The sequence below is a fragment of the Phytophthora ramorum genome, assembly GCF_020800215.1.
Source record: "Phytophthora ramorum isolate Pr-102 chromosome Unknown Phyram_PR-102_s0006, whole genome shotgun sequence".
Lineage (NCBI taxonomy): Eukaryota > Oomycota > Peronosporomycetes > Peronosporales > Peronosporaceae > Phytophthora > Phytophthora ramorum.
The window spans coordinates 291015-306166 of record NW_027150652.1 but is presented as its reverse complement, the minus strand read 5'-3'; the positions used below and the strand labels follow the sequence as shown (position 1 = coordinate 306166).

Here is a 15152-nt window from a genome sequence, read left to right as displayed (position 1 = left end):
CCCCGGGGTCCCGCATAAAATACCTTTCGCTTGAGGAGTTATTTATTTTTGTCGAGGTGGCATGCCCCCTTAACCACTTAGCGTCCTTCGAAGCAGCGCCAAGCATGTCATCTCGAGCCACAGGGGGCTCCCGATCGACTATACCCCCACGCAAGAGACGCAAACGAGCTGATCGCAAGGAGACGGCATATGCCCGCGCTGTTGAGCTCCTCAGCGAGGAGAAGATCGCCGCAATCAGGCGTGAGTGGGCTTCCTGGGAAACAGGAGTTGGAGGACGTGAATGGGAGCAGTCAGAGGGCGCTATCTTGCAGCTTCTTCAGCAAGGGTTGTCTGAACGAGTTATTCGCGCCATGCTTCACGTAGGAGGAAGTCGAATCGCAAGATTAAGGACAGTTTTGAAGGAAGGGGTTGATACACTGCACACCCGACGTACTCCTGCTGCTCCGTGGCATGCCTTTAGTGATTTAGACCTGGCTGCGTTTAAGACACACTGCTCGACATGGATACTGGAAGACGGCTTTCCTTGCCCCCATAGACGACCTCGTCAATTCTTCAACGAAGCAGGACTAACTTGGACTGTGGTCCATGCGCGATATGAAGATGATGTCAAGCGCGATGATCCCAGCGCTCGCACAATGAGCTACTCTCGTTTCATTCAATACGTCCGCAAATTATATCCCGGTGTCCGTCTAACGAGAACGACAGAAGACGATTGTGACTGCTGCACTCGTTTAGATATTCAGCTTCGACAAGAGGATATCACTCCTGATGAACGGAAATGTCTTCTTCTCCAAAAGCAAATTCATCTTGCTGAAGCTATCTCCCAAAGACGATTTGTTTCGTCGTTCATCAGAAACTACACGGCCCTCCATGCACCAGAGCAGTACCTGCCTTGTGAAATCATTCCGGATACAGCCGATGACAACGATGGCAACGTGGACTGTATGGAAAATGTGGATGACGCCTTCGATGCTAGTCAGGCGAACGTCCCTCGAATCAGCACTGTCGGGTGCAAATTCAAGCGGAGGACTATGGTGGTGGTATATCGATGCCTTACTTTGGCCACTCTCGCCCGTCGATCGACTATTATAACAGCAACCTCATTTTGCAGAACTTTGTCGTGGCAGACATCAGCAACAGCGTCAACCATGTCTTTTTCTACGATGAGAGAGCTCAGGGTAAAGATGCAGATGCCCTCTGCAGCTTAAGGCTGCTTTACCATCTCAAAAAGGTGCAAGAAGCAGCAAGTAATTGTCTGCCTGCTGCCGAAGTCAGCTTCAGTTTGCTGGACAACTGTGTTGGGCAAAATAAGTCCAAAGCCGTTCTGATGTTTTTCGCAATGCTCTCGATAGTGTTCCCCTACAGAAAGTTGTTCTGTGTTTTTTGCTTCCTGGTCATTCTCATAACGTTGCGGACCGCGTTATTGCCTGGTGCCGTAAGGCAACTCAAGGTCTGAACCTCTACACACCGATGGATCTTTTGAAGGAAGTAAACAAAGTAAAGGGCGTGAACGGTGTGTTCTTTGACCACAACGACTCCAAGAGGCCGTTTTTCGTGGACTGGAACGCTTTGCTCAGCAAGTACTTCCTCCCGCCTCCTGCAGGGTATACTGCTAACTATCTGTTCGAGATTGATCAAGGCACTTGTACCGCTCGCAAAACCGTTGGTACGCCGGAGTCGGAGTCAATCTCGTTCGCAATGCTAAGATCTGACAACATTGACAGTATTCGGAGGGCCGTCTTGGCGGAACTGTTTGGTCCTGCTGTCACAGACATACTCCAGGCGTCAATTGCGTCTGTTCAGCTTCCACGCCATCCGATCAAAGAGCTAGCGGAAAAGAAGTTGAAATCGCTGTCGGCCAAATACTTCACAATTCCACCACAATATCTACACTACTACCCGAGCGTACCGGAAGCCATTCTCGATGCTTCAGTTCAAGCTGATTCCATCGCGGAGACACCTGATTCAACTGATGAGGGGGGCCAACAGCAAAAGGAACCCAAGCGAAGACCAGGCCGACCACGCAAAAACAACTCACGACCGCGCAACAGCCAACCATCAATACTGCAGTTCTTCAGCACAAACACAGCGGATAGATAGTACGTTACTAGGCTACCTCATTGCACTCCAACTAGTAGTAATATACATAACTTCATGAATACCGGTTTGTGGTGAGAGCACCGGGGTCCCGCCATTCGTTTCATATCCAGATATAGCTAATTCATGATGATTTTAAAACGTATGTAAGGAAACATAACATGGACAATAGTCACCCTTTGATACGAAAAAATAGTAAAAACACATAGCTATCCACACTCCACACAGATAAAATCCGTGGACTTGGCCGGTCCAGGTGGGAGAACACGGACCATCCATCCCACGGCTCGGCCAGTCAACAGGTTCCTCACTTCCCAATCGGCGCCTTCGACGACGAACAGCGACCAGCGCGGCGTGCCACGGCGGACACAGTGCCGACTCGGCGGTGCCTGTTGAAGTGTGTGGGCAAAGCGGTTGTTGCGTGGCTTGTGCAAGGCGTGTTGAAGGGCTCGCCCTGTACCACCTTAGCTGGTGGCTGCGTGGCAATCGCTACAAACCCACTGCATTTCTGTAGTGTGTTGTATTAAGTAAGCTTAAGAAAATATGTAATTACTACCATCGCACAAATGTTTGTTGTTAGTTCTCGGCAGCTTCAGCTTCAATATAGGCGCGCTCCACTTTGCGCCGTTTGGGGTGCCTGTACGTCTTGATCTCACCTGATGGCACTCCCGCGTTGACTCCCATGACATCAGGAACAGCACGCGCCCATTTACTCGCTGGTCATCGAGAATGGTTCGCATCTGGTATCTTGACCTACCCCGTTGGTCAACACCTGTTGGTAGGACCCATACCTCCTCGCCAGCATCATCACCTTTGGTAACTACCTCAATGAGACGAGCCTTGGTGATGCGTGCATTAGGTACCGCGTCGAGTAGTCCCTTGATAGCGTCACTGGCTGTTGAGGTGGAATTGCGTGGAATAAGCACCCATATCCTCAGGTAACGGGCTGCCGCCTCATCTAGGCGACCCCATCCACCTTCTTTAGATGCTGCTTGCACCATTAAAAAAACGATATACGCGCCGGGTGGGGTGGGGTGGGGGGGGGGGGCTCGTTAGTAGCTACTGGGTCCTCGTGGGCTGCCATCTTCATTCGTTGATCAAACGTGAGCTCTGAAATGGAGGGAAGATCGAATAATGTTGGTTTCATGTATCTATTTATGATATAGCAGCCTCAATTACAATAAAAATGAACAAACTGCAATGCAGTACATGTTACTACGGTTGTACTAATTATTTCCACTCAGTGCATGTACATTAACAAGTGGCCTGTCTGCTGGAACTCGTACAGTGGTCGTTCTCGATTGGCAGCGCTTCTTCGCCACGGAGCGGCTGACAAGGGTGCGCTTGCCATCTAGCCCGATGTAGTTCCTGACCTAAAGTCCAAACAGCACATGAATGCATAGCGCGAATTTGAAGTTGTACTTACATTCGCATGTCCGCAATCTCACGTCAACGGTCCAGTCACCCTCTGGCATTCTGAAGCAGCTGTTTGGTCGTTAGTCCCACCAAAACCGGATGTTCGTCAGAACCATTTCCGAGATCGGGTTTTCCGTGAACGTTTAATTGGTATCCGAACGAAAACGGCTGCGTATCAGCAATGGAAAACACATACGCTAGCTCATGCACCTGGTTCACGATGTTGTCAAAGTCATCGTTTTGATGCAGCGTTTTCTTGATGAAGGCGTTCGAGAACCATTGTACTTGCCGCAAACTTGGCAATTCGGATTCCGACAACCCGAAACGACTGCACATCCCTATGCGAATGCGGGACGGCTTCAAACCTTGTATCGCCATCTCCCGACCCTAATCCTTCAGTCTGGGAGTGAGCTTGGGCTTGCGTGGATCTCTCACGAGCGTGTCATGAACGCCAGTCTTTGTATGATCTTACGAGCCAGATTAATTTAGTGTGGCTAAACCCATACTTAGTGTGTGCACTGCAGGATTTAAGTGATATCACATGATCTGTGTGCCAGATCATTTTATTGGGTGTTTGTACGGTTCTGTCCTTTGATACCCGGTATTCGGCGCTCGAGGCTTTGTGCCGAAGCCAATCAGTTTGTGATACCTAAATTCATGTGTTAAACTTTTCATATCTTGGCAACCAAGACGATGTACTACTGCCACTTACGATGTATTCCTGCAATCTAAAACGGCGACTATTTTCGTGAGTCTCTTATCTGTTTTTGTTGTCTCGACTTTTGGAAAAGGAGGCCTTTACAGTGACGGTTTCCCAAAATGGTACAGTAATGTTAAAATCTGTAAATCGGACGTTACAAATCGGACCCCAATATTTTGCCAATATTACCATAAACTGTGATTGCCTTCGCGATTGGGCACTCATTGACGTGCATTGGCGCGCTTCACACGCGCTTTGCCGCCATCCGCCAGGAGAGATGAAGATGAAGATGAGGATCGAGGGCAACATGCAGCTCATCATCGGGCCCATGTTCAGCGGCAAGAGCACGGAGCTCATCCGCCGCATCCACCGCTACCAGCACGCCAAGCTCGAGTGCCTCGTGGTTAAGTACCTCTTCGACACGCGCCACTCCGAGGAGTACGTGACGCGGCCATGAAAATAGTTTATGTCGTCAATTGGTATGCTAGACAAGCTGATTTGCATATTGTTTCGTTTGTGTGCATTTCGTAGGATGCTGTCGACGCACGACAAGGTGTTCGTGGAGGCGATGCCGGTGCAGACGTTGGCCGAGGTGCGACCATTCCTGGACGAGTACGACGTGATTGGCATCGACGAAGGACAGTTCTATCCCGACGTACGTAGTGTTTGTACATGCAGTGGGAAGGGTCGGTTTGCTGACGCACATGTACACTGTCGCTTAGCTGGTCAAGTTCTGCCAGGATGCGGCGAACATGGGCAAGGTGGTGGTCGTGGCGGCGCTGGATGCGACGTTCGAGCGCAAGGTGGAGAGAAATATTTGATTTATGCAGTTGATGAATGCGGCGTGCTGACACAATTGGTATTGATTGATGCAGGCGTTTGACAGCGTGATCGAGCTAATTCCTACGGCAGAGCAGGTCATCAAGCTCAACGCTATCTGCTCGTCGTGTGGCCAAGATGCAGGTGCGTTGCTTGGACTGAAGTTGCCGGAGATGTTGACCAGCTACTAACTCATGCCGCAACATTGTATCAATGATGAACAGCATTTACACGACGCCTTGTGGCCGACAAGACGCTCGAGGTAAGCACTTCTGCATTCCTCCTATGCAGTTCAGCGATCTCACCACCTTGTGATTGTTTATTGACTTGTCTGCATGAGCAGCTCATTGGTGGCATCGAAATGTACGAGCCCCGCTGCCGCCAGTGCTTCAACTTGGATTAAGGTCCACGAGTATTTTATAGACGCGATGCATATACATGTATCGGTGGGCCACGGATGTCAGATCTCCTGCCGCATAGAGTGACGGCATTAAAACAATGCACGCTGTTTATCACCGTCATCCGTCTTCTTTCCGTAGCCGCAATAGAGGTCTACCGCAGCGTCACGGCTATCCTACTGTCATTCCTTCACAAATGCAGAACTCAATTTGTCCAGTCAACGATAACAGCGACAAATTCAACCCTAGAAAAAAATACTAATCACTGACGTATAACTTATCTGTGCGCCTTCGCGCGCTTCTCCGGCTCACTCTCCTGTCCATCACGCTTCCTCTTGCCCGCCGGTGGTGCCACATTTGCCGTCACAGGGGTACGTGAGTCCGTTTTAGCAACCAACACTTTAGCCACCCGCCGACTTGTCTTGCCGGCCTTGTCCTTCGTGTCCGCCTCCTTCTTGGCCGTCTTCTTCGAGGCAATTCCGACCACCTCCGCGTCCTCCTCTACATCCGTCGCCTCCGAATCTGACAGCCCAAATGGGCAATTGAGGACGTGACGCCTCATGAAGCTGTCCACCCACGTGTCCGAGACCACGAACCCGTCCACCGCGGCTTTGAGCTGGTGCACGAGTTCCTGTGCCTTGGTCTGCACCGCTGTAACGGAAACGGCCTCATCCTTCTCGATCTTTTTGTCCAGCCACTGCAGCATCTGCTTCTCCACTTGTGGACACTTGACGACCTTGGGCCTTGTCCCCCGCGCCTTCTTGGGGCCTCGCACCTTCACGGGCCGCCCGCCCTGGCGGAGGACAATGGAGATCGTGGGCTGCGACGGCACAAAGTCCAGCTGGAACACATCCGCCGCCCACTGGCCCAACTGCTTCTGCTTCCACTCGGGCTGCTTCTCGCTCTGACGCACGACCGCCAGCCTCTGCTCCGGCGTCAGTGCCGGGTGCCGACCCATCGCTTTTATGATTAGCACCAACGTGGTACACAATGATGGCGTCTTATTCGTGTTTACCACATAATGTTAGATGCTCCAATCCGTTTCGCTACTATCATTCACGTACTATCATATACTTAATTCAAGTCCATTAATCTATTGTCATGGCTACACCTGCCAGTACAAGGGTTGCTCCAAGCGCTGGCGCTCCGCGGCGCGGGCGGCGCAACCTGACGTACCGGGAGAAGCTGGCGATCATCCAGAAGAAGGAGGAGGAGCCCGCGTGGACGCAACGGGTGTTGGCGATGTGGGCCAAGGAGCACTTCCGCCTGGAGACCAAGCCCACGCAGGCTACCATCTCCAACCTGCTGCGCGGCAAGGACAAGCTGCTCAACACGGCGGTGCCACCAGATTTCCGCTCGGCGCGGCGCGTACGCCACCCGGAGCTGGACCAGCGTATGATCCTGTGGGTGCATCAACAGCTGCAGGGCGACGCGGCGGTCACGCGCGTGTCCATCCAGAACAGGGCGATGGAGGTGGCCAGGGAGATGCAGCTGCCCGCGGACGTGACGTTCTCCAAGGGGTGGGTCAGCAGCTTCATGAACAGGCATCAGATCAACTTGAGAGGAGGAAACGCTGCAGAGCAGGAGAACCACAGACACGAGATGCTGGCGGCCACGGCGGACGCTGTGCAGGCTGCGGTGAAGAGGACAGAGCAGGTGGAGAAGGAGAAGCACGAGGAGGAAATGAGGCACGAGGAGATAGAAGAGGAGGAAGAGGAGGTGGATCATGCAGTGGATGTGGACGAGAGTGAGGAGGAACAGGAGGCGCAGATTGAGACGACGAAGACGGTTGGGGGGGACGCGACGATACAGGGTGTGAAGCGGAGACGGGTTACGACGAGCAATGGTGGAGACTTGTGGGAGGCGATGGGGACGGGGGTGTCGGATGAGGGCCGCGCGACGGCTGAGCTGCTGCTGGACTGGATTGCAGTGCCTGGGAGCTACTCGAGGTGGTGGCTGCTGAAGAATGATGCCGATAAGGAGCCATTGTGTGAGGAGATCAACTTGTTCCTGCGCTCGCATGGACTGCGGGGTATGACCAGCGTAGAGATCCGGAAACAGCTTACGGCTTTTGTAGCGACTTTCCAGGCGTCGCATATGTGGCTGCGTCAGGCGAGATTGAACTACCCGCTGGGCGCGAACGAACTTACGCTAGAGCAGGAACGTATCAAGAGCCATGTGCTTCAGATGTGTCCACACTACGAGAGGCTGGTGTCTGTGCTGTCCCCGTACGTTAACTGTGATGAGAGCGCGGGAGGTGTGGTTCAACGTAATACAGCCCCGGCCCCGACTCCACCTCCACCAACAACCGTTGAGCCTTCAACGCAAGTAAACTGCAGCGAAGCAACCGAAAAACAAGTAGATAATGCTAGCAGCAGCAATGATGCTACTCTTAACCCGGCCAAGAAATCTAGGCGACAAAGCACCGAGTCCTCCCCAGATGACAGCGTCAATGATGAGACCAGAGCCCAGAAACGGCGTCTGTTTGAGCTGGAATGCACGCGGCTTCAGTCAGAGATTGAGACGAGAAATATTCAGCTGGTGTTGGAGAAGACGCTGGCACGGAAAAAGCTACTTGATGCGGGGATCTCTCCCAAAGAAGTCGATCGAATTTTCCCGCTTTAGTGTGTACATGTTTGGACTAGTCCCAGTACGTGTAGTGATGACCAAGGACATGTGCGAGTAGTGAGACCTTGCCACAAATTTCAGCTCCGTTGCATTGGGTGGCAAACGTTAGTGCAAATAAGGGGTGTTTTGGCAATGGAGTAGTGAAATGCAGGGAAGTTGTCAGCATAACCATCAAGCAACCTGCGGTCGAACGTCACAACAATTTCGTTAGATGGTTGGAGGGAAAATAAAAAAACTTGGAGTCTTACAGGTTCATACACAAAGCGTGTAGAACAGCACATCCTACATCTATGGTACTGATAGTGTTGACAATTACCTAGGCATCGCAAACGGTGGATTCGTTGTACAGTGCGGCGTACAATGCAGCACGCAGCTCGTCCTTCGACTTAAAGATTGGCAGCTCCAGCATGTTGTAGCACGCGTGACTTCGGAAGTATTTCACATCGCCCGCATCGGTCAGCGTAAACTTGCACAGCTGACCGTCGTAGCTCGTGAGGCCTTGGAAGCCTACCAGCGGCACTCGAGAGCAGCCCGTGGCGAATTGCAACAGACGCTTCTGGTACACGCTGGACATGTCCTTCACGACGTCCCAGAACCACTCGACCTCACGTCGAGACGACTCCAGTGCCAAGTGCGTGTGATGCTTCCAGTCCAGCACGTCAATCTCGTCCGAACCACACAGCAAATAGTCTAGCTCTTCGTAGTCGAACGGCAGCAACAGCCGCTGAGGCACAACTTCGTAGAAACCCTTGAGGAATGCAGCCAGCTGCGGTGCCACGCTCTCGAACATCATGAAGCGGAACTTACGATCCGCAAACTCAAACTTGTTGTCGTCGTTCACATGGATGTTGCGACCGGCAGGGATCAGCGCGACGATCTGTGAATGGTTGCCATGACGCTGCGTCACGGTGAAATCCAGCTCCAAAGCCTCGGCACCATCGTTGTCTAACAGCCACGTCAGGCTTCGGTACATGTCGGCGTCCAGGTACTCGAGATCCCCGAAAGCCACAGGCATTCCCAGCAGCATCTTGAGCAGCGGTGCGCACAGGTGGAAGTTGAGCACGGCTCCTTCAAGCAGAGCTCGCCCAATCAACCTCCCAGAGGCGTGGAAGTGCTGCAAATGGTCCGACCCAAGCACTCGCTTCGACTGCGGGTTGATGAAGTACGTTTGGTCACAGCGTTGCGTGCAGGAGAAGAGTCCGACATCAGGATCCACCAGCTTCTCGTTGAGAAGAGTCAGCCACTCGCGATGCAGTCCACCGACGTCCTTCTCGTCGCTAGCTACGTCTCCTTCACCAGCAAAATTCACATGGAGACGAACCGAGCGAATGTCAGCCTCGCGGATACAGTTGATGTGTTGAACCGACTGCTCTAAAACGTAGTCGCGGTGCACTGACAAGAAGGAGCGCGTGCTTCGGTCTCCCGCTTGCAGCACCGCGGAAGCACGAGCAATAAACTGCGCGTACTTGGTGGGGAAATCCTGCGCAGCGAGGTCCACCGCCATCTGCTTCAGATCCTCCATCGTGTCTGTCGTGTCTGCGCGCGGCGGTGGCAGCGGGAACTGCGTCGGGTCGACGTCGCGCGGCTCCAGAAGCTCAAATTGCACGCCCGCACACGGATCGTAGCCTGTACTAAGACTACGTTCTCTGTGCTTGAACGGCCCCCGCTCCGACTCGGGCTCCGTCTCCGGCGGCAAGTCAAACTGCAGCACGTAGCCCGGCGAGTGATCTCCGCCTTCCGCAAGTCTACGTTGCCACACTAACCGGTTATGAACATCTAACTGTCTTGTCCATTCCCGGCGCTTGTGAGCACGAGGCAGCGACGTCGGAGCTGCCTGTTCTTCACTCGGACCGTCGACAACGGGACGGACAGCGACTGGAAGCTCCTGAGAAGTACTGGACAGTCCGCACAGTGCACAGTGCACCACGCGCGCGAAGTTCTTGAAGCCGCAGGTCATACAGGCCGTGAATCCGCGCTCCGCTTCCCTGTTGCATGATACATATGGGTAAATTAGTTAGTCGTCTTACTATGGACTAGTCGACTTCAAGGAGTCGCACCGTTGGGCGGCAAGCATGCGGTGGTCAGCCAGTTGTTCACTATTGAAAGATATGAGAGCGGAGGTGATTAGTACAGGTCCTGCAGCAGTTAATACGATGCCACGTACGCGGAGAGAAGTAAAGGGTGCGGGACGTCGTCGCTGGAGCTGGTTTTGCGCACAGCTCGCCTGGTGATGAGGACGGCGGCTAATAGCAGCACGGCGCAGCATACGGACAGGTCGCTGGCAGCCAGGAGGGAGGCGCCTCTGCTCGCGAGCGTCGTCATCGAAGGGGAGTCAATCGCAGCAGGCGAAATCGCTACTGCTGCCTCGCGAATCGCAAATCCTGAAGAAGAAACGATGACGCCGAAACGGCTGGCAGAAGACCTGCGATATCGTATTTTTGAAACGTCGCGTGGGAAGAACCTGGTATAACTAATACAATCAATTGACAAATCGTGCACTAATTGCAATTAAAAAATGCATTCCAAGGGCACGTTTTGGCGGGGTTCAGGAATGATTGCATACTGTAAACCAAGCTAAATTCCGTTTATCAAGCTGTGCTTGTCGCCAAGATCGCAAGCCGAAGGCTGTGCTGGTCCCTCAATAAGCTTGATGCGCGGTGAACGATGCGGTATACCTGTTTGAGCATGCCAACGCGATGCTGAAGCAAGTTGCAACGGGGCCGAGAAAGTTGACTGAACTCACGAACGCCATGCACGCCAATCACCCTTTCATGCAACACGACAGCGAATTCTACCATAGTTTTGCTCGCTTATCTGGTCACGTTGTGACCACATCGTAGGTGCGCACACATGTTGCGTGCGTACACAATAAGCAAAGCAAACTCCGTTATTATGGGGTAGTCTTCATGATTATGGAGCTAACATCGCAAATAAAAAAACAAATGATACACTTCAAGGTCAAGTGTGCGTAGCTACATGCAGCTGTCCAGCAGAATTTCCAGCATCTCACCTCGCGCCAGCCGACGACTAGTCCGTAGTGAATCCATAGAGCTCTGTGTCCAGCACAGCGTACAGCATGCGCTTGAGCTCGGTCCGCGAGATGCCCAACGGCAGGTCCAGCCGGTTGAAACACGCGTAGCTGCGCACGAACTCGTCAGGCGCGCCGACGATACCCCGGATCGTGAACAGACACACCTTCCCGTCGTAGCTGGTCAGTCCCTTGAAGCCCACGAGCGGCACGCGCGAGCATCCTGTCGTGAACTGCAACAAACGCCGGCGGTACTCGTTCGGCATTTCGCGCACGATCTCCCAGAACCACAATAGCACCGGAGAGCGCGCGACGCTCTCGGCCACCGACGTGTTCTTCTCCCAGTCGTTCACGTCGATCTCGGGTGAGCCACACATAAGATAATCCAGCTCCTCGTAGTCAAACAGCAGTAGCAGCTGCTGCGGGATCACCTCGTAGATGCCCTTGAGGAACACGTACAGTTGATCAGCAACGCTTCGAAGCAGCAAATGCTCGAATTTGCGCTCCAGATACTCGTGCTTGTTGGCGTCAGTCACTTCGATGTTGCGTCCATTTGGAATGAGGTCGACCGTCATGGTGCGATCGCCAACGGGCTCCAGTACGCTAAAGTCCAAGTCCAGCGCCTCCACGCCGTCGTTCTCCAGCATCCAAGACATGCTCTTGAACACGTCCGGGTCAAAATACTTTAGGTCGTCCAAGCACAACGGCGTGCCGAGAATGAGCTTCAACAGCGGAACGCACAAATGGAAATTCAACACCGTGCCCTCCAGCAGAGCGCGGCCTAGAAGCCGCCCTGCCGCGTAATAGTAGATAAGATGTTCCTCGCCATTTTCGTAGCGGGAATTCGAATTCAGGAAGAAGGCTCGATCTTCCCCATTGGTGGCCTTGAAGAGCCCCGCCCTCGGGTCTGTGAGCATCTCAGTAAGCATCATGAACCACTCGCGATGCAGTCCACCAGCGTCCACGCCGCTCTCTTCGAGGAAGTTGATGCGCATAGCGGATCGAATATACTTCTCCTCTATGCATCCCAAGTGCTCCATGGATTCCTCAAACATGTAGTCTCGGTGAATGGAGAGCTTGAGGAACTCCACTTCGGGTGGGACCAGTAGAGACGCCGTGCTCTTGACAAAGTACGCATATTTTGACGGGAAATCCTTCTCCGCCAGCTCCAGCATCTCGCGACGACGCTCCACACCCGCCTGCGTGTCGTCCTCCAGCACTTCTCCGGTCGCGCGAGCCGCGGCGTCCCACTTGGTGGCCGGGATAATATCCATGTCCGCCACCTCCGCGAACACTTTCGCTTTGGCAGGTTCCACGACTGCTACCTCGCTGAGCGTGGCCTCTGGGCCCTTCACCTGTCCTGGCATCTTGGCGTTTTCGTTGGGCTTCACAAACCGGATCACCTTACCAACCCTCGCAGGAGTCATGGGTCCACTGCCTTCTTTCACGCGGAACCAGAACATATTGCCCTCCACGTCCAATTTCCGCGTCCATTCCTTGCGCTTCCTCGCTCGGAGCTGCCGCTCCGTCAAGTGGCGAGGCAGCGCCTCCGTGGCCTTCCGCTCCTTTTTCTCCTTCCTCCTGCGTTTCCTCCTGTTTTTGCCGCTGGAATCAGCACCCTCGCCCGTGTGCATACGCTGACCGCAGATCGAGCAGAAGAGCGCGTCCTTGAAGTTCTCGAACTCGCACACGCCGCACACCTCGAAGCCCTTCTCGGCCTCCCTACAGCAAGCATCAGTATCAGTCTCCGTCCAGCGAGCAGGTTCCCCTTCTTCCGCCCTACCTTGTGGCAGTGTCTAGCCGGTGGTCATTAATCGCCGGGCTGCAGTAAATTGCGCGCAAATCGTCAGTTTCGAGGGCTAAAAGGTGGCTAAAAAGCGAGGGGAACGTACTTGCCGAGCAGCGGGGCCGCCAGCTCGCGCAGCCGGCGCGTGTGCACGCGCACGAGCTTGCGCCGCATGACGAAGAACGCGATGGCCAGCACGGCCACGAAGCTCACGTTCACCAGGAGCGCCAGCACGCCGCCGTCCATGATGGTCACAGCATACAATGGAGCGTCTCGGAGGTCGTTGATGGTGGTGATTGCGGCGATGGCTGATCGTGGTGGATTTCTTCGCTCCCCGCGTAAATGGGTGATCTGACTATAGTTGTTTCCTTTCCATGTAAATTGTTGTATATGTGGATATCTGTACTTGTTTTCACGTCTCTGATATTCGATATTACACAAATATATATAATAGTTAGTGTTCCGTATTGTTCAGTTTCCACAAGATTCTTATTTTGGCCCAATAGCAGCGTAGTTCAACGTGGCGTAGGCAGAATAATCACGCGCGTGTCGCAGGTATCAGACGTTATCAGATTATCAGACACCTGTCAAAACGGCTCAGATCGTCAATCCCCACAGCATGGGAGTCCGCGCTGCCGAGTACTTCGCCGTCGCGACGCGCGAGGTGGCCAAGACTATCTCGGAGAAATGCCAGGCGCGACGCCGTTTTTCATCTGCATATAACCTCCTAAAGCTGTAGGCTCACGGTTGCCGATTGTCTGCAGGTGCTGGGCAAAATGCTGGAAGCCTCGCGCGTGAAACTCCACAGCGCGCAGGAGATCGCGCAGGCCTCGGTCTTTGCGCAGACGCCGGTGCGGTTGCTGCAACTGATCGCACCAGCTTTTGAAACTAAAATTGACGTGTTAACTTGCTGGATCGGACCAGCTCCTGCACGAGATGAACCGCGTGTTTGGACAGCTTCAAAGCAGCTCAGTGGACCCGAATATGGTGGGCGGGGAACGGGGCAAAACGCTGTTCGACTTCGTCGACTCTGAAACGGTTCAATCGCTGCAGCAGGACGCGCTGGAGCAGACGAAGGAGTGGGTTTATGGCTGTTCTAGCTAAGCTTGTCGATTTCGTTGGGGACTAACGTTGGCCTATTGCAGAGTGGAAGAGCTGCTAGCAGCGCATCAGCACGCTATTACGAGAATCACAGCCATCTACGAGTTCTTCCGGATGTTCGACAAAGTTCACGCGAGCGATGTTGACGCGCTTGTTGGAGACCATCGAGACCTCGCGTCAATCGCGTATGGTGGTTTTCGCGTAACCGCAGCTCTGGATCGTGAGCTAAGGCTGTGTCTCTATTTCGTGTAGTGACGACGAATGCAAGCCAATCGAAGAGATCTATGAAGCAGCAGTGCGTATTGGGAGATGGCTACAAGCGTACGAGCTGCTTACACTCTTGTGCGTTTTCTTGCATTGGCAGGTGAACTTCTTCGTCGACATGGAGCAGTGTGATCGATTCTTGCTGCAATACTTCACCACGATCAACGATATCTATCCTCAGTACGTTTAGTTTCGTGATTCATGCATAGGACTTGTTTCATCGAAAGCTGATCTGCCTACCTAGCTACGAGGTGGTTTTTGGCGATGTACAGCTTCTGTTTGATGAGCTGCGAAGCCTTCGGGACTTCTATCTCCAATTCCTAGCATCTTACCAGTCTGTTGGAGCCGAACTGCTTCGGCGCAAGCAGTATGACTCGAAAGTTCGCCAATTTGTAAGTAACATCTTCCCGTGTTGCCATGTTACTAACCGATGCGAACTCAAGAATGACCGCGTGGTGTATGGGTTGTGATGATTCACAGATTGAAGATACAAGGACTAAACTTGCTCTCCTAGAGCAAGAAGAGATCAATATGCGAAGCGCATTCTGTGAGGACCACGCACGCTTCTTGCCTTCCACTCTTTGCCCCGAGATTCAGGTACGAGTGTGATAGAGATCTTCGCCTAGGTCACTACTACTGTAATACAAATGATTAACACGATGTGCTTGCTGAGAAAAGAACTTGCCGGACAAGTGCAGCATCGTCCAAGAGCCAAACGAAGGCAACGCTGTAGAAAATGCGCAGTAAAGCGATGCAGCCGGTAGCTGGGATCTATTCCAATACGCATGCAATGCTTTCATTTCGTTCGGGACAAGTTAGGTGTATGCACTCTTCTCTACTGAGGCAGTAGAGGCATCACCCGCTCACGAATAGCCCGCATTAACTACGAATGTAATCTACCTCCACTGCTCATCC

The 15152-nt window shown here is 53.2% G+C and overlaps 6 protein-coding genes across 6 annotated transcripts; 3 read left to right on the top strand and 3 right to left on the bottom strand.

The window, feature by feature from the left end:
- Positions 1-4490: 4490 nt before the first annotated feature.
- Positions 4491-5435, top strand: KRP23_6920 (Thymidine kinase; the record flags this gene model as incomplete). The annotated part of the gene is made up of 6 exons (XM_067892168.1): positions 4491-4651; positions 4745-4868; positions 4936-5016; positions 5089-5176; positions 5257-5294; positions 5376-5435. 6 exons carry the CDS (start codon positions 4491-4493, stop codon positions 5433-5435), a joined length of 552 nt encoding a protein of 183 aa, XP_067744074.1.
- A 272-nt stretch (positions 5436-5707) lies between these two features.
- KRP23_6919 (Protein PDC2) lies at positions 5708-6388 on the bottom strand (the record flags this gene model as incomplete). The annotated part of the gene is made up of 1 exon (XM_067892167.1): positions 5708-6388. One exon carries the CDS (start codon positions 6386-6388, stop codon positions 5708-5710), a length of 681 nt encoding a protein of 226 aa, XP_067744073.1.
- Positions 6389-6531: 143 nt separating this feature from the next.
- KRP23_6918 (Protein PDC2) lies at positions 6532-8055 on the top strand (the record flags this gene model as incomplete). The annotated part of the gene is made up of 1 exon (XM_067892166.1): positions 6532-8055. One exon carries the CDS (start codon positions 6532-6534, stop codon positions 8053-8055), a length of 1524 nt encoding a protein of 507 aa, XP_067744072.1.
- Positions 8056-8374: 319 nt separating this feature from the next.
- KRP23_6917 (E3 ubiquitin-protein ligase NEDD4-like) lies at positions 8375-10380 on the bottom strand (the record flags this gene model as incomplete). The annotated part of the gene is made up of 3 exons (XM_067892165.1): positions 8375-10043; positions 10116-10154; positions 10223-10380. The coding sequence occupies 3 exons, from the start codon at positions 10378-10380 to the stop codon at positions 8375-8377; spliced, it is 1866 nt and encodes a 621-aa protein (XP_067744071.1).
- Positions 10381-11085: 705 nt separating this feature from the next.
- On the bottom strand, positions 11086-13118 carry KRP23_6916 (E3 ubiquitin-protein ligase TOM1-like; the record flags this gene model as incomplete). The annotated part of the gene is made up of 3 exons (XM_067892164.1): positions 11086-12808; positions 12870-12908; positions 12979-13118. The coding sequence occupies 3 exons, from the start codon at positions 13116-13118 to the stop codon at positions 11086-11088; spliced, it is 1902 nt and encodes a 633-aa protein (XP_067744070.1).
- A 373-nt stretch (positions 13119-13491) lies between these two features.
- KRP23_6915 (Autophagy-related protein 17) lies at positions 13492-14984 on the top strand (the record flags this gene model as incomplete). The annotated part of the gene is made up of 9 exons (XM_067892163.1): positions 13492-13566; positions 13637-13723; positions 13797-13951; positions 14018-14158; positions 14226-14268; positions 14338-14417; positions 14482-14629; positions 14718-14834; positions 14916-14984. 9 exons carry the CDS (start codon positions 13492-13494, stop codon positions 14982-14984), a joined length of 915 nt encoding a protein of 304 aa, XP_067744069.1.
- Positions 14985-15152: the final 168 nt, after the last annotated feature.